This window comes from Falco cherrug, chromosome 9 (assembly GCF_023634085.1).
Source record: "Falco cherrug isolate bFalChe1 chromosome 9, bFalChe1.pri, whole genome shotgun sequence".
Taxonomy (NCBI): Eukaryota; Metazoa; Chordata; class Aves; order Falconiformes; family Falconidae; genus Falco; species Falco cherrug.
Window position 1 is genome coordinate 7752621 of NC_073705.1, and position 17675 is coordinate 7770295.

The 17675-nt window shown below is 44.9% G+C and overlaps 1 protein-coding gene and 1 non-coding gene across 16 annotated transcripts in view; both read left to right on the forward strand.

Annotated features, from left to right (window-relative positions):
• PRRC2B (proline rich coiled-coil 2B) overlaps positions 1 to 17447 on the forward strand; it is a 53167-nt gene extending 35720 nt beyond the window's left edge. For 5 of the 15 annotated variants that reach the window (XM_055719712.1, XM_055719711.1, XM_055719713.1 and 2 more), the window contains exons 19-32: positions 1119 to 1260; positions 1879 to 1961; positions 2662 to 2853; positions 2993 to 3187; positions 3625 to 3711; positions 4679 to 4783; positions 5401 to 5593; positions 6874 to 6971; positions 7588 to 7715; positions 8762 to 9002; positions 10493 to 10669; positions 11345 to 11436; positions 12021 to 12141; positions 12579 to 17447. In XM_055719712.1, the coding sequence (XP_055575687.1) occupies positions 1119 to 1260; positions 1879 to 1961; positions 2662 to 2853; positions 2993 to 3187; positions 3625 to 3711; positions 4679 to 4783; positions 5401 to 5593; positions 6874 to 6971; positions 7588 to 7715; positions 8762 to 9002; positions 10493 to 10669; positions 11345 to 11436; positions 12021 to 12141; positions 12579 to 12722 (1998 nt within the window). In that variant the 3' untranslated portion in view covers positions 12723 to 17447. Of the gene's footprint in view, positions 1 to 1118; positions 1261 to 1878; positions 1962 to 2661; positions 2854 to 2992; positions 3188 to 3624; positions 3712 to 4678; positions 4784 to 5400; positions 5594 to 6873; positions 6972 to 7587; positions 7716 to 8761; positions 9003 to 10492; positions 10670 to 10958; positions 11051 to 11344; positions 11437 to 12020; positions 12142 to 12578 lie in introns of those variants that run through there. The other 10 variants (XR_008733773.1, XR_008733772.1, XM_055719717.1 and 7 more) reach the window with 10 other exon arrangements.
• LOC114016654 (small nucleolar RNA SNORD62) lies at positions 5841 to 5928 on the forward strand. Its single transcript, XR_003561256.1, has one exon. It is a non-coding gene; the product is annotated as a small nucleolar RNA SNORD62 (small nucleolar RNA).
• Positions 17448 to 17675: the final 228 nt, after the last annotated feature.

The window sequence follows — 17675 nt, forward strand, 5'->3', positions numbered from 1 at the left end:
ATTAGGCCTGGAAGCATAATGTGGCTCTGATTGGCAGGGACCATTGGTTTGAAGAAGATTGTTAGATTTCTGACTCTTGTTTTCTAGCAGAATTGTTAATTGTGAGTTAAGGAAGGTTTCCTAAAGTGAATCCTCATCCAAGGCAACTTGGTTCACTAAGCCGGTTGCTGGCTGTAGTTGGTGGGATGTTGGGCAGCAGTGAGTGGAGGACCTCTGCACTCTGGGTCAGCCGTGTGTTATTGCTGGAACAGGATGTGGTAGCTTCCCTGCTGGAGGTGTCCTGTTTGTGTCTGGGCCACCTGACCAGAAAGAAATGAACACACTTGAAGAAGCTCTGACAATTTTGTGTTCGTAATAGGATGAAGGAGTTGGTTTACGAGAAAAGATTTAAGCCTGCAATATGGATAGTTTATTTAAGTAACGTTTAGGAGGGAGACATTTGTCTGTGTGTGCTGGAAGACTACAAATTCTAGGGGGATAAGAGAATGTTTTGACATGTGAGGAGACTTAGTGAAATCTGGAGGACTAAATGCAAATGAAAAGCATCGTTGCTTTCTGACAGGGAGGGCTTGCGGTAGGTTCAGAGAGTCTTGCAAGCAAAGTTATAAAAGCCTGATTGCTTGGCATCTTTAAAATCAGGTTGAAGACAATGTGTGAACATGCAGTGGGAAAGGTCTTGCAGTTTGAGATAAGCTTCTCTTTCTATTTAGATCTTGGCTCTGCCGAAGAGCCATGTCTGCATTGTGAAATTATTAATTGATCCTGCTGGAGTAAAGGAGAGGAATTGTGCAGAGCAAGCCTGTTGTAGTGTTAATTTTGCTTTGCTTTGTATCCTATTCCCTCACCTCCCCCAAAGAAAAAAATACATATAAAGGCAGCTTTTTTCATTGCCTTGTTAAGAGTGGGAGAACCTCCCAGTAGCCACAGAGTCCATTAATTGAAAAAAAGATGGGGAGGATCGGGGGAAGAGTCAGAATTACTTTGTATGGTTCTGTTACATGAGTTGGGGGCTCTCCACATTGCAGCATTTAGAAATCCAGAATTTGAACTTGCTAGGAGCAGGCTGTGCTAGCTGAGTGCACTGACAGGTCTTACAGCCTGAGCCTTTTCTTTCTCAGGCACCAGCTAAGGCCCGTGTCCTTCAGTCTCGCATTCCTCCTCGATTTGCTAAGAAGCAGAACAGCTTGTGCTTGGAGCAAAGTGATGTAACAGTGTCTGGAAACAGCCTGGGCACAGAGATCTGGGAGAGCAACAGCCCTGGTAAGTTTGGGCCTCTTTGTTCCGAAGCGTTTTCACAGAGCTGGGGAATCCTCTGGTGTGTGTAGGAAGGTTGGGGTGTCTATGCTCAAGGGGAGATGACCTTCTCTTGTCTGATGCTGGAAGTGGGAGGAGTGCTAGCTGACATCTGGGGTAGCATCTGTTCAAAGCTGTACTGTTCAGCTATCCCTCCTGTTGTTGACCATGCCAGTCTCCTGATGTATTCTTGAGTCTTTGTGTGACATCAAGATCCCACCACATAGCATTTTCTAGCCTGCTGGGCTGGGTCTACTTCAGCCATTGTCATGTCTTGCCTTCCTCTGTTTTCTCTTCCTCTAGCACTGAATAGCTAGTGCCTCCCTTGTGTCTCTGTCCTTTCTTCCTCCTGTTGTTGTCATGTTCCCTAAGAAATGTCTTCCCTGTTCTCTACCCTTGCTCTCCATACCCTGTATTCTCTGTGCTACATCATGTCTCAGCTGACTGGGCAACACTAGCTTTCTGAGGTGGTGAAAATATCCTATGTCATCTCTAGAAATGGAAAGGTAATAATGTAACATGCACGGTGTACAAGGTGTGCTCACAGCTGTGTTTCAAGCAGCTGAACCCTGCCCTCTCTTCCAGCTCTTTCCGTTCAGTCTCCTGGCAGTGATTCCTGGAGCAAGCCTGTAAATACCTTTAATGGTACTGAATCTAGCACCACTGAGGTAAGTGGCACCTAATGTGCCATTCAGGTATAGTGTGTATAAAATATTAACGTAGGTGGCTTATGCTTCTCATTGCTCCATCTGTGCTTAGCGACACTCAGCTCTGCTTGTGCAATTTTAAACTTTGCGGTTCTAATTTGAGCTTGATGCTGCTTAAATCTTGACTTAGAGGGCCAAGCGCTGCTTGGTGTTACACGTGGGTATAAATCTGGAGTAACTGTTTGTTAGAGCTATTCCAGGGTTATGCTCCTAAGTGGATGCAGCACTTAGGTCGAGGTCGGTGAGATCCTGTAGGTCATGTTTGTGTACCTCGTGCCTGTGAGCAGTGTGTAGCTGTATGCTTAATGCAGGGAGGGCAGAGGAGGTTCCTGAACGCTTCACCTTTGGAGACCAGAGTTCAAATCTGGTTTGGGTCACAAGTGAAATGAGTTTGGCGATCTCAGCCTAGTTGCCATGTGGGACACTTTTTCCTTATTCTAAAGCCATGGTCCGGTTGGTGCATTGGTTAACCTGTCTCAGGGTTGCGTAGAGCTGAAGCAGCAGTCAAGGAATGCTGCAGGTCAGGCCCAACTCCTTTGCACTTAACCAAGAATGTGATTTGAAAAGGGGACATAGTCTTGCTGTTTTCTGGGATTTTTTTTCCTCCTCTGTGGAGCTGGGTCGAAGTCCGGGGCTTTAACACATTTCGTGCTTTGCATAGCAGGGTTTTAAAGGCAGCCAGGGGGATAGTGGCATTGACTTGAGCGCGGAGTCTCGGGAATCCTCCGCTACCTCCTCTCAGCGCAGTTCTCCATATGGCACCCTCAAACCAGAGGAGATGAATGGGGCTGGCCTGGTGGACCCAAAGCCTGACTGCCAGAAGGAGCAAGTGCAGAAGCAATCTGATAAAAAGGTAATCTGGATTTGCAGCCAAGCCAGAGCACATAGTGAGAGACCTTGTGAAGTGGTTGTGTTGTTCTTGATAGCATTTTTAAGGCTTGAGATTGGGTTATTCAGTCTTTGTGTCTCAGCCTCTCTGCTTTCCTGTTAAGGATTCAGATCAAGGCTCAGGACAGAACAAGGAACACAAGCCTGGACCAATCGGCAACGAACGCTCCCTGAAAAACAGAAAGGGTTCGGAGGGAACGGAACGGCTGGAAGGGAATATTCCCCCTGTTAACGGGGTGGAAATTCACGTGGATTCTGTACTTCCTGTGCCACCCATTGAATTTGGAGTAAATCCTAAAGTGAGGATTGAATTTAATTTTATCTTCTTGGTGATTTGAGCTTGTTGAGATATGAAAGGTGGTTTGAGGCAGAAGTATTATTTAGAGGAAGCTTCCAGCTGTAGATTTGCCTGAGATTTCATTACTGACGCAAACCAGGTACTCAAGATGTCTTGGCAAACACGTAATACCCTCCTGGAAATACTGTCCCAAGGACCAGCTGGGGTGGTAACAGAGGTGAGGGACAAAACTATGGCCATCTAAGCCTTTGTGTGCCTCTGGGGGTTGCCTGCTGCTGAGTGCTGAGAAGTGTCTTTTTTTGTTCTCTTCTAGCAAGGCTTACTGGAGGACAATCTTTAGTTTCTAGTGTCATGATTGAGGCTAGAGTCATTAACCATGAGAAGCAGATGGGTGGCCCTTGGCCCTGGATTTGAATTTTGTGTGTTTTGCTTTTTCAGGACTCTGACTTCAGCTTGCCACCTGGTTCTGCTTCTGGTACTGCAGCTAACCCTGTCACCAAATTGCAGGATGCCTTGGCCAGTAATGTAAGTATTTCTTGTTTTCCTCTGCATTGATTCACTGGAGATACTCCTTAGTTAAACCTCAGGTGCTTCCAAAGAGACCAAGCATATTTCTTTGCAGTTGAGTTCACACTTAATGCTTAGGCAGCACACATGACTAAAATCCGTAATGGAAAACTGTGCCCTCAAGGTACCTTCATAAAATGAGCATCACTGGCTCAGAAGTGATATAGAGAGCAACTCCATTATTGTTGTGACCTGTGTAAAGCAAGAGGTAGTGCAGGTCTCTGAGATCACCAGTCTCCTCCCCTGAGACACAAGAGAGTGCTGGTAATGGACGTGATGCAGATAGTGGTGTTTTCAGGCCTGGGTTGCCAGCTTCCTCGGGAGGTCTCATCTGGCACAGCAAGACAGAGAACTGTAACTTGTTAGTCAGGCCCTTCTGGAGGTTTCCCAGCTTATTCCAGCCATCTGGGTATTTCATTATCATACGTAGAAAGAGCGAGCACACTGAAACCCAGCTGGTAGCTCAGCTGTGGACAGCAATGTAAGAAACTTGTAAAGCTTCTTTTGAAATGTCTTCAGCTTTGTAGGCTGTTTGATTTTCGAGGTTTATCTTAAAGGGTGTTTCTTATCAGAAGTGCTCTTTCAGAAACAGGTTGTGTCTGAAATTTAGGTAGATTCCAAACATGGGACAGGAGGAGGAACTCTTCTGCAAATTGAAGTTACTGGATCATATCAATGTTTTAACTGGAAGCTGGTGCAACTTGACATAAGAGGGTGTCATTGCACATAACCAAAGCTTCGTTTGTTCCAACAGTGGAATGGATCACAGTTTAATATGGCGCTTAACTCATGCGCTGCCACTGGGGATTGAATCCTTTGAAGTGTACTTACTAGAGCTGCCAGCTGAGGCTCTGTCAGCCTTGGTAGCTCATGATATTCCTGTAAGAGTTTATAAAGTATTGACCATTTACAAATCTCCCCTCAGGCAGGGTTAACACAGTCCATTCCCATTCTGCGAAGAGACCACCACCTCCAGCGGTGCATTGGCCTGAACCCAATGTCCTTCCCCACTGCAGACCTTACTCTTAAGGTAAGCAAGCTGGCATGTGTCCTGGTGTGGATCCCATGTCTCCATGGCCAGAGTTTAGTGAGGGTGGAGAGAGCTTTCCTAGAGCATTTTGTTAGGTACTGTTAAATCTTTAATTAGCTTCTGTAAAAGTTGTGCATATATGCTGTTCAGCGTGGGTGGAAGGGCACGTGTTTCAACAGTCCTGGATGCTGAATTCTTTGCCAATTGTAGAACAAGTGCATGAGAGCTTTTCCTATTATTTCAGTAGCTGGGTAGGATGGCTGGGGATCCTAGGTGCCTGGTAGTTTAAAAAAGAAGGAAGAAAAACCCAAACTAAAACTAAGAATGAAACATGCAAACATCAACAACAAAAAAGCAAGCCAGAATAAACCAAAACAGAAAACACCGGCAGCCCAAAGCCGAAAAGCTCAGCACATTCCAAGGGAGGTTGACTCTTTGTGAAGGGTGCTTGCCCATTGGAAATTGGCGTGAAACCGCTTGACCAGAAACCTGCCAGCTTTGCACTGTGGCTAGACTACCTTGAATTTGAACTAATATGTCATAGGTGAGCAATGCTAGGCTTCATTGTTGTCCTCCCCATTTGAACTGTCTGTAGTTATTGTCCTTAATTTCCATAGATGGAGTCTGCTCGTAAAGCTTGGGAAAACTCTCCTAGTTTGCCAGAACAGAACTCGCCAGGAGGTGCAGGCTCAGGCATCCAGCCTCCTTCCAGTGTTGGAGCTTCCAACGGTGTCAGCTACAGCTCTTTTGGTGGAGTTTCAATGCCTCCTATGCCTGTGGCATCTGTAGCACCTTCTGCATCTATTCCAGGTACCTGCAAACCATGGCAACAGTATTTGTATTGTCTGGTTGGTATCTAGGAGTCATCCTCTGATTCTACTAGTTAAGAGTGGTGAGAAGAGCTTCCCTGTGAAGTAACTCCCTGGCTGGTATTTAATGGAGTGCTAACAACAATTCAGTGAAGACACAGGGACCCTTTCCCTACTTTGAAGAATATTACATGAGTGTGACTGGTATAAGCTTAGCACAGGGCTGACTTTCCCTTTGTAGCGACAAGTCTCTGTGATGTCTCAATAGATCCTGCTTACCCTTCGCTGTGTGCTCAGTAGAACAGAAGGGAAGTGAAGAAACCTGTGGCTGAGAGACTTCAGGAGTCCAGTGTCAACCATTGCTCTGCTCGTTTTTCTATTTAAGTCACAGGTTTTGAGCACCTTCTGCTCTTTGTATGTAATAACAACTTGCTTATTATAGTTTGCAGAACTCCGGGAGGTGGGAAGGTGTTGCTGTCCCTGAGTTAGGGGAAAAGCTTAAGCAGAGTCATGGTAGGTAGTATGTATAATTAGGGAGAGCATCTGGAAAGAGGAAATGTATGTGGATACTCTGATCCTGGGTCCCAAAGAACCTCTCATGCATGCATTACACCTCTTATTCCTCGTTTCAAGAATGGAGTGGAATATGCTGGGCAGAAGTGGTAGTGAGTGGAGCACTGCAGTGATTCTGTTACTAGTTTCTATTTGGAAAACAGATTGTTCCAAGTCAGGTGATTTTGTTCCCCACCCACCCTAAGTTTCCTTGTAGATCCTGTGGTTCAGATCTGCAGAGAACCACAAGAGAGGCACAGCACTTTGTAATTGGTGCCACCCTTGGGGTGAATATGGCTTTCAGATCTCTTATGTGAAGGTCTCAAACACCATATTTGCTCTTTCTGTCCCTCCTAGCTGCAAAGATGAGATGGCTGCAGAGCAGGTTTCTGGCATTTAGGAACAGTTTGGAGTCCGGTTTACCAATTCCTGACCTGTTAGTGTCTCTGACTCTTTTTGTGGAGGTGGGAAACGTGGGTTTACATTTAGCCTTTTACAGAAGGGTATGATTCATTCTCAGCAAGCCAGCTACTGTAAGTGGGCTGCTGGCTTTGGTGTGTGGACTTAGGATCTTTACGGGCTCTTCTGAACAGGTACTATGTTTTTGTTGACTTGCTGAGCTGGTTGCTGAGAGGTAGGAAAGACTCTTGACTTGCAGGTCTCTGCAGCGTACTGTGTCTGTATCTCCCCTGTTCTTTGCATTTACAGCCTGCCTTTTCTGGTATTTAGGTAACCATATTCCACCCTTGTATCTGGATGGCCATGTGTTTGCAAGTCAGCCCCGCCTGGTCCCTCAGACGATACCTCAGCAGCAAAGCTACCAGCAGGTAAGGGAGAAATACAGCTAGCTAGTGGTTTCTCAAGGAGTTTTCAGGGTGGCATTTAAGAAATGAGGAGTCACTTATCTCTCTGATAGCCCAGAGGAGCTTGGATGTGGCTCCCTTTAGGTTCCTTGAATGCTGCTTCACAGTGGGTGTCACAGGCAGTGAAATTGAGGGGAGGGAACTGAGAGAGTTTTTTCCCCCCTTTTGTATCAGTGCCTTTGGGTTAAACAGATGCTGAGATGTAGGTGTGAGGTGAATTGACTTCCAGTAAATTCCGCAGCCAGTCAATACTGAGCAGTTTCACTAGCCTTAGTAAATAGGATGTTGATAGCATTGGGGAGAGCCTCTTGAAGGTAAGAGTGCAGGCAAATGAGAGCTGGTATTGTCAGTGCCTGTTCTGTGTGTGGAGCACGTTGGTCCTCTCATGTCCATCCAGTCTTCCCTCTTGGGTGCCTATGCAGTGCCTGCCAGTGTGCTGCTGTTCAGTGGAATGATGCAGGGGCTGGGTAAAGGTGCAGTGTAGGTAATTGTCATGGCAGATTGACTCATGGATTTTTGACAGCCTGGGAGAGATTCTGGCTCCTCTTGTAACTCTTAGTCATCTTAATTTCTTCTGCAGGCTGCTGCTGCTCAACAGATTCCCATTTCCCTCCACACATCATTACAGGCCCAAGCTCAGCTTGGGCTGAGGGGTGGTCTGCCAGTTTCCCAGTCCCAGGAGATGTACAGCTCCATACAGCCCTTCAGGTAACTGCTTCCAGTTTCTCATTTCCTTGTGGCCTGATCTCTTACGTTCCTGATGCACATTGATCAGATACTCCACATTCGTCTTCTCTTCCCCTAGTAACACTGTTGGGGTGGAGAGCAAGGAAATCGGGGCACATGAGGCTCTCTGTAGCATGTTTCTTTGTAGGACAATGGCAGAGACCACCCTTGCAAAGTTTCTCAGTTGTACTGCCTACCCTGTCAAAGAGGGAGGCAAATCTTGGGAAAGATGCAGAAGGAGGAGGTTTGTGGGCTGGCAAGCCAACTTAGTAAGAAATCCAGAGCTTACAGCTCACTTGGTTTACTACTGGAGAGAAGATAAAGAGACAGTTTGATCAGAGCCAAGTACCTGGATAGAGAAATGAAATACCTCTTTTTATTAGGTACAAACTGATAAGAACAAAATAAATGCCTGCACTTTAGAGAAAAAAATTGTAAAATTGAAATTAGAAAATCAAACACAAGTGTAACAGCAGCAGTGCTTGGCTACAGGAACTGCTCGCTAGAACTGAAGGATTGAGACAATCCACTTCAGAGTTAGGCTGGCTGTGGGAATCATACTCTGTACCCCCTTTCCTGCATGAGATGAGAGTGAATGACCAGAAGTCATCCTCCAAGGCCTCAAAACCATAGACACTGAGGTTTAAAAAAACCCTTTTTGTTACAGCCATTTGAATCTTTAATTTCTGATTCTTTTCTGCTTTGCAAAACTGCTGCAGACTTCCCTTAACTACCAAACCAGAGCTTGTTGTGCAGGATACTGAAACATAAACTTTGGATAGGAGACAGTGTCATTCTGTTGAATATGCCTGCAACAAAGGGCATGGTTGCAAGGGCTTAGAAGTGGAAGTAAAAAACAGTGTAACTAAAATGAAAAGTGGCATCACAGCTTATTTCTAAGCTGTCAGTTTAGTTGTGTCTGAGAACTGCTTGCTGATTGCAGTCCAGATATGGTTTGCCAGCGGGTACTTGTGTATAGCCTCCAAAGGTTTTGTGTGTAATGACTTGAGCATGTTTTTCTTCTCCAGGTCTCAGGTGTATATGCACCCCAGTCTGTCTCAACCCAGCACCATGGTCCTGACAGGAGGCACTGCTCTGAAGCCTCCGTATTCCGCCTTCCCAGGCATGCAGCCCTTGGAGGTGGTGAAAACCCAGTCTGGGTCACCCTATCAGCCCATGAACGGAAGCCAGACACTGGTTTATGAAGGCCAGATAAACCAGGCGGCTGGTATGGGAGCCTCCCAGATGATGGACTCTCAGCTTACGCAGGTTAGGAGCAGGGCTTGCAAGCCACTCCCTTGTACAGGCTTTTTCAGATGCCGCTTGTTTCAATCCAGTCTCAGAAACTAGTGTTTGTGCTGAGTCATGTGTTTGTGTGAACTGAGCTTCTTGTAAAGAGGCAGAAGATTTCCCCAAGAGACTCTGTTCTGTGAACTGTTGTTTCAAACACGCAGCACCTTATTTAATGAGATTCTTGGTAATTACTTGTCTGTCCCTGCGGAGATGTTGTTTTGTAACTTGGAAGTCGTTGCCCTCAATCTAGACGTTTGCTGTAGGTCAGACCTTGCAGTGCTTCATGCATAGGAGGCCATGATCCAGTAGTTCTCCTAAAAGTGCCTCTTCTGAGAGCCAAATCCCAGTCATTTCCAGATGTAACTCTGCTTCCAGGGTAACTAGCACCTTCTGTTAAAAGCTCATCTATCTTCTTAATTCATTTGTTACCCAGGTCTTATTTACAACTTCTGCTGATGTATTTGGCAACATCTTAACAAAAATTTCATTGTGTGAAAAAGTTTTTGTAAAGCATGGTTCAGATAAAGAGTTTGAATCCTACTGTGCACATAGCCTTATTTGTGGATTTGTGTTCTGATTCTCTGGACAAGCTTGATACTTTCATTAAACTCATCTTACATTTATTTTGTGCAACACGTTAAGGTTTATTTTTTGTATAGAGAGGGGGTTGTATGTTGTGATTGACACAGAGTTAATCCTGAAAGTAACTTAGCTGAGGAAGAGAGGAAGATATGGAGAATGCTGGCAAACTAAATATTTGAAGAAATGCTTTATCCATCATAAGCTAGTAACTTGGTCTCTTTTGCCAGCCTTAGATTTATTTATTTATATATTACAAAGTATTGTCATAGAACCTCCCAACTTCAGCAGTTGTGAGAACTGCAAGATGAATCAAGAGGGAACAGGAGGCTCTTAATTCCCGAGCTGCTGCTTTTTTTTTTTTTTTTTTTTTAAATTACTCTTAATTACTACCATCATCAGTTTGAAGCTCACTGCAGAACATAGAGCTGAGGTCACCATCACTTTCTTTAGAGATCCAGTCCTCAAAATGCTTTGGCATGAAAGTGTAGCAGACTTTCTGGTTTGGGCATCAAAGCTGCAAACAAAATGCCTCACACTGAGCTGTCTGATGCTGCCATCATATCGAGAAAACACACCCATGCAGTGACCAGGAGGAAGACTAAAAAACTGGGTGAAGGTTCTAGGCAAGGAGGAAAGCCCTGTGTCTGAGTGCAGTTATGTTGAATCGATGCAGTGTTAAAAGCCCAGCTGATAGGGTGTTGGCAGCACTACCAGAACGTGCATTTCAGTGTGAATGTCCCTCTGCTAACGTTGATTTGCATTTATTCTGTGCCAGACTGCAGTGTGAGCTTCCTTTCAGCAGTGCTGTGCTTTCAGGGTATTAGGAGACAGTGTATCAAAGGCTGTTACTGCCATTAAGTTAATTAAATGTCCTTATCACACAGCTAACAATGCCTGTGCCTGGCTCCCAGCTTCCTCTGCCCCGCTATGGCTCTGGCCAGCAGCCCCTGATTCTGCCACAGTCCATCCAGCTTCCTCAAGGGCAGAACTTGCCTGTAGGAGCACCCCGAAGAATCCTCCCTCCTGGATCCCAGCCTTCTGTCCTTGCTACCAGCAGGGAGGTAAGGATTAACTCCTCCGTGCTCATCTTGCAATTCATTAACCCCTCCTGCACTGAAGTTTTGCAAATTAATCTTGCTCGTTAAAGGGGAGACTGGCTTGTTTGGGATCCTTGAATATCAAAGCCAAGGATTGGTGTTAAAATGAAGGAGCCCTTTTCCCCTCATCTCCAACGCACAGGCCAGCAGTTTTTCAGGTTTTGCTGCTGGTTGGTCATCATTCTGTTTCCAGGGAGCCGCATCCTGCCTTGATCCAGTTTGGAGTCTCCAGTTTTATTACATGTTTACACAGGTTTCCCCAGAGTGCTTGAGGGGTGGTGAACTCCAGACACAGTTGGAATACTGCCCAGATATTTCACACTGTTGTGAAGCTTGTCCATTTGAGTAGGTATATTAATGTCATGTCTGGTTTGATGGATTCGTAAAGTTTGTCTATTATAGGGGAGAGAGCACAGCAGTTAACTTCCAGGTTCTGTATTTGCTTGTGCTGCTGGCTTGTTGGTTTAATACAAGCAGATTATTTCACTTACAAGCCTCACTTTCTTCACCTGAAAAATGTTTATTCTTTTAATGGGCAGGATGGGTAGAAGGGCAAAGATTTGGCTTAAGTGTTTATATGAAGTAATGAGTGATTTGTGACTGTAAAGATGATATTCTCTCACTCGTTTTCTTCTATAGTCCTCCCAAATGGAAATGAAAGGATTTCATTTCTCTGATGGTAAACAGAGTATGTCCTCTGGAGGGTCTGTACCATCCCCACATGCGTACAGGTAAAACATTTACAAAACTTAACCTCTGTAGTCAGAATGGGGAGGAAGTAGCGTTCCCCATTTGCAGTGACATGGTGCATGCATCATTCCTGTATGAGATTCACTGGAGTTCTCATGTGCAGAATGTGCCTAAATGTAATCCAAATACTTGCATCAAAATGCATGATTGTGGCTTTCATTTCTGGGTGTGGGCCAGTGAGCATCTGGCTTGGCCCTTTGTGCCTGGGGGAAGTGCATAAAGTTACTTGTTTACTGAGTCTTAAACTGGAATTGGTGTGTGCTTTTGTGCGTTCTTCGTAAGGTGGAAAATCTGAGGACCGTTGAATAAATGTTTTTTCAGCTCCAGCGTAGTTACCTCAAAGTGAGAGGTGCTCATGTCTAGACACACCAAACTTTCAGGTCATGGAACCTTTTGGGACATGCAGTTACTTTTATTATTTTTTTTTTCTCCTAACCAATTCGTGTGTTGTCTTTTGGGCTGGGGAGCTCACTGATCCGCACAGCACAGACTTGTGCCCTGTCTACTGCTGCTTTCTGCTGCTTTTTTTCTTTCACACATGAATAAGATTCTCATTCCATTGTAGAATTTACTCCATGAATATTGTCGACTCTTCGATTTCCAGGCCTAGCTCTGCCAGCCCAAGCGGGAAGCCATCTGGACCAGCAGTTAGTATGGGCTCTGTGCAAGGACACTATGTACAACAGGTAGTGTACATCAGTACTTTGTTTGACCCAGCAGTATCTGCTCTTCTACACTGTCATGCTTGTGCTTTGAACGTAAGAGGAGTGGCAGAAAGGCCTGTGTGCTGAAACTATACGTGGGAGCTGTTTTCCCTGCAAGGGAGAGTGGGTAGGTGGGTGTGTACTGAGTCCAAGAGTAATGCTGTGTGATTTGCAAGTCAGGAAAGATTAGAGGATTACCTGTTTTACAGTGCCCATGTTTGTTGTTGAGTTTTTATGGGTTATTTGCATTGCCAGACAAGTGAGACACTTTGAGGTCCTTACATGTGAGGTGTTTCAGGACAGCAAAGGGTGACACAATATACAAAATACATGAATGTTGTAGCAAATCTGATGCCTGGCATGAATGATGCTCGCCTACAGGTCTCTGTGCTAGCTAATGCTTTGGTTTTGTATGTCAGCAGGCAAAGCAGCGGGTGGATGAAAATAAAGCCAATCTGGGAGCAGTAAAGCTGCAAGAAACAGCCTCCGCAAACCAGATGAAGCCAGTGCGCACGGGAGCGATCAAACCTCAGGCAGTCAAAGTGGAGGAAAGCAAGGCCTAGGAGCACCTCTGATGCCCAGCTGGTCCTGCTGCCTGAGAGACCCTGCAGCTTAGACTGGACCCCACTGGATCTCCTGAAAATCTCACCAGATCTACTCCCCACCCCACGTTGACTGACTACAGCAAAATCATCCAAGCCCCTCTCCCAACAAAGCAGTTTGAAACAGTGGATATGACATTGACCTGCTTGCTTTAAAACAAACCAACCATGTGACTTCTAAGTGGCTTGAGCCATTTTTTTTTTCCCCCCATGCCCCATCCACAGGTAGCTGTGATTGCTCACTTGGCAAAGCCCATCCTTCTCCTTCCCTACTTCTGTCTCAGCAGAGTGGCAACTGGGGGAGAGGGGTTAGTTTGAGGTTTTTCATTTTAAAGGCAGCTGAGGTTTTTACGAAAAAGCTATATCTTTGTTTATAGTAGAACTTTTCTATGTTCTCTCATTTTCTTCCCCCCTTCTTTCTGCTTTCCTCATTCCTTCCAGAAGAGAATTCCCTTCAGCTAAAATTATATTCTGACAAATCTCTGCTTAGTTTTATATACAGTTCTGTGCTACGTTGAGAGTTATATGACTCTTCTAAATTGAGTTTGTTTGGGTATATATTCCCCAGATGATTCAGCCTTTCAGATTATGTGATTAAAAAAAATAACAGGACAGTTACAGCATTCATTAATTTTCAGTATTTTTGTTTTAAGCTAGAAGCAGTGCTTGCGTTAGAAGTAAATGTGTACTAAATATAGTAGATCAGTGCATTAATCTTGAAACTTGCACCACTTTAATTGTAGCTTTGGGGTGCCTTGTGCACAACAAAATACGACATTTTCGTTTTAAGGAAAAAAAAAAAAAGCCCACCAAATTTTGTTGCAAGCTCATCTGAATCTAGTTTGGGGTTTTTTTGTGAGTTTGGGATTTTTCGGTGACTGCCAAACACACAACAAAATGTAAATCATAGATTTACAAAATGTAAAAATCTGTTGGAAAAAAAATCTCACCGCACATGGGTCAGAAGAGTTGGTTAGAGCCAACGGGTCTGTATGGACTACATTTTGTAGTTGTGATGCTCTCTTATGCTCCCTACCTTGGCTACTCCAGTTCTTCATGTCTCCTGAGACTTGTTCTATATTGTGTTCATCACTTGGAGCTGCTCTCCCAAGCTTTGCTCTTCTCCCTTTTCCCCTGAGTCTTGCTTTCCGTTCCTCTAGCTCATGGCCTTTTGTAAAATTTGCGTAGAAATGCATTGCTAAGGGAGCCCCCCTGCAAAGCAGCCATTTTAGCACACTTGGAACCTCCCGTTTTGTGTTGGAAGCGCATGGTTATAGAGGCAGTTTGGAATCATCCTTTTGCTCTCCTTCCCCAGATGAACAGCAAAGGGTTCTTTACTTTCGATGCAGTTGCGCATAGCGTGTATGCAGTATCGTCACCTCACTCTTCCTCCCCAGTACTTGATCTCTAAAGGAAGGTCCTAGTGGGAGAGGGTTGAGTTTTATTTCTTCGGCTGTTTGGTTTTGGGTGTGTGTGTGTGCGTGCGTGCGCGTGTATGTAGATTTTTAGGATGGACTTACAAGTTTGTGAAAGTGCTTGGAGTCCTTCAGCTGGCGATAGTCTGAAGTAAACTACTTTCAGCTAACTTGGTTTGTGTTGTTTAGCTCTTTCAAAATGTAAAGTAGGCTGGTCACTTTGAAGTGAAGGAAAGAAAACCTTTTTGTAGGAGATGCTAGCTTGCTAACTGGCCGTGCCGTCTGCCTCTGCTAGGTGGCAGCAAGTAGTTTGGTGATGGTTCCAAAGATGATACTTTGAACAAAGAATGTATTTGGGAAGGGAATCTGAAAGGTGCTCTTGTTTCTTCGTTTGCTTCCTGCCCCGCCCCGCCCCCCCCCCCATTTCTGGGAAAGATCCCTCATAACTTTCTAGGGACGCGTTTTAAGTTTTAAGCTAGGTATAAATAAGAATTTTATACAGTAGCTTTAAAGAGCTTAGAAACCTAAACTAACTTAGACATAGTGATGTCCCCTCTCCACAGGTGTCCCCATTGACAATGGCAGAGAACCCAAAGGGAAAGGGATAGGATGGTACTTTAAGAAAAATAAAAGCTCTTTCTTCCTCATGTTTTATGGATTATAACTTCAGAGCAGAGTGTGCCAGCATCTCTCTAGTGTCCTCCTTAAAGTACAGGGTTTGAGATTTAGTGACAAATATTTCCCCAGCCTTCAGACATCTCCCAGACCTGCATCCTCATCTGCTAGTCCTGCTCCCAACATTTTCCAAAGATTGCTCCACCAGTAAGTCACCTCACCCCCCTTTCTATTTTCTTCCTTGGAATACCATGAACAACAGAATTGTCTGTTTTTTTTGTTTGTTTTTTTTTTAATTATCCTTCTGCCCAGCTGGCCCTAGCTAATAGCAGCCCAGAATCTTTAATGGCTAAAGAGACTTATCCGAGCCCCCTCTTCTCATCTCTTTCCTACCCTAGACACACTACTTAAGCTTTACAAAGACACTAACCTCTTTCCTCCCACCTATATGACTTTAAAATGGTCAAATTGTTGGAGAAACTGGGTTATTGCTAGATACAAGTTATTGCAGTCCCTCTGGTGTAAATGCCATCAGAAGTACAACACTTCCTGTTGAAAAAGGTCACCCTTCTTTCTCTTTTAACCCTTCCATTCCTTCCCCCAACAGAATAAAACACTAGAATTTATTTATACGTATTTGATGTTGTAGGTCTAGGTGAAAAAGTAATTGTTTCACGGCTCTATTTATATATTATGTCTGAATTATTCTGTGCAGGAAAGGCCAAGAAATGCATGTGAGCTTCATTCCATTCCTCACCTTTGCGTGACTGTCAGCTGCAGTTGGCAAGACTCTCTTTCACTTAACAGAGTTTTGTGTGATGGAAAGCAGTTTCAGAGCCCAGATTTCTATGGTGCAATATCCTTCTTCTCTGGCATATGTTTTTGTTTGTTTGTTTAAAGCTAGTACAAGGTTAGTGCAGTCTGTGGTGCTCTTGAGTCAAAAGGAAAGCCTCTGATCCTCAAGGTGCAGAAACGCCAGGGGTGCTGGTACGCTGATACAAAAAGTCAGCTTGGGGAAGAGGAGAACGGAGACATATAGAATGTGGGTATGGTTTATAGGGGGATACTTCTGCTTGCTGTCTCCACTGCTGAAGGGCCAGGCCCTGATGATTTAGTCCTTTGCAGGTTGCTTTTGCTTTGACTGGAAATCAGCTACCAAATTGCAGGCTCCTTCTGCTAGGAAAGGTGCAGTGTGCAGTGGGAGGGAGAGGTGGAATCCATATTTTCAGCAACAATGGGTGAAGCAGAAATATTCAGAGGCTGACTTCACTGCTTTTTGTTCAGCTGAAGGTCTGAAGCACATGCGTAATCGGTTCTCTTGTACGCAGTGATTCACGGCCTAGCAGCTGCATTCAGTGCTGCTTTCCTCTCTGGTTCAGCCTACTTTTAGCTCTTGATTAAAAAAAAAATGAAAATTAGCAAAAAGAAAATCAGGGAAGGAAAAAGAAGAAGAAAAAAAAAAAAGTGCTCCAGTATATTTTTAAATGACGAGCGAAAGCAGCACAGTCACCAGTGCAACAGGTATTATTGTTGATCTTCCATAATTCGCTCCTGGCTCTGCCACGTGACAGCTGTACAGTCGTCGGTAACTCTGAATGTGTTTGCAGCCCATTGAACTCCCATACGTGTTTGTGTTCATGCAGAGGCACTCCATTTAACAGTTTCCTTGCAAGAATGCTGCAAAGCTACAAGCTGCCCTGTGGTTCCTGTGTATTTATAGATATATATTAAAAAACGAGCCTAGCATTTTTGCTATGTCTCACCTTTTGGCAGGCTACTATATTCACTTTCAAGCAAGCATCACTGCATGCCAAGATCTTGTTCTGTTGCATTTTGTTAACCTTCTGTTTTGCTTGTGGCTGGTTAAGCACAGGTTAATTCCTTGTAGCGTGGGTTATTTTCCAAGTACAGCAGCCCAGTTTCCTTGTGAGAAAGCTGCATTCGTGAATACAAATCACTTTACAAGAGGCATCAGGGTACTTAGTTGTGGCCCATCGACAGAAAAAGGTGCATTTTGCCGAAGCAGCGGAACTGCTGTCTGAACAGACTGCAGCCGTCCAACTACTATTTTGTTGTTGTTTATTTTAATCCAAAGACCACCAGATTTTCCTAGTGGCCACAGACACCCCCTGGGGTTGAATGGCTTGTCCTGGCTCCTCAAGCGGGCCCTGCCCGTTCCCCTGGGAATCACAGCAGCAGCAGTGAGGCGCTCAGCTCACCCTTTAGCATGTCTCAAGGCGTTGTCCTTCGCTGGAATCCTTCCTCTGGTTCTGTATGAATTGCATTTGTTGTTTCTCAAGGGGATATTGTGCTCCTTAAAGCTTTTAACCTCATGACCTGTATAGTAAAATTTTTTTTGGCCTTTCCTCTCTTTGTCTTTTCATGTAGACCAGATATTTGAAAGGGCAGACGATGGATAATTGTGTAACGTGCAACCTGTTTATATTTTTTGGAAACTTTTACTTGGACCGGAACTCGAATTACGGAATCACCAGGCCAGTTGCGGCACACTCTTATTGCCCTTTTTCCTCGTTTCAGTACCTATTGTTTCTCCTTTCAAATATGTGATTGTATTAGCTCTTTCCATATGAAAGAATTCTCCTTATTTAAATAAAAAAAAAATAAAAAAAATAAAGCAGGTTATGCTTTTCTCAAATTTGCGTGGCCCTGGCCTGCTTCTTTTGGTCGAAGACTTACGGGGTTTGTTGGGGGGTGGGGTGGGTTGTCAGGGATGGGGGTGGGCCGGTGCGCGGCCATGACGGGGACGCGGCGGCTGGCACCGGGGCTGCGGGGGCCGCCATGGCGCCCGTTGCCGTGGTAACGCAGCGGGGCTCTTCCCTTTCCCCGCCCCCGCGGCGCTGCGTGCAGCTGACGCCACATCCGG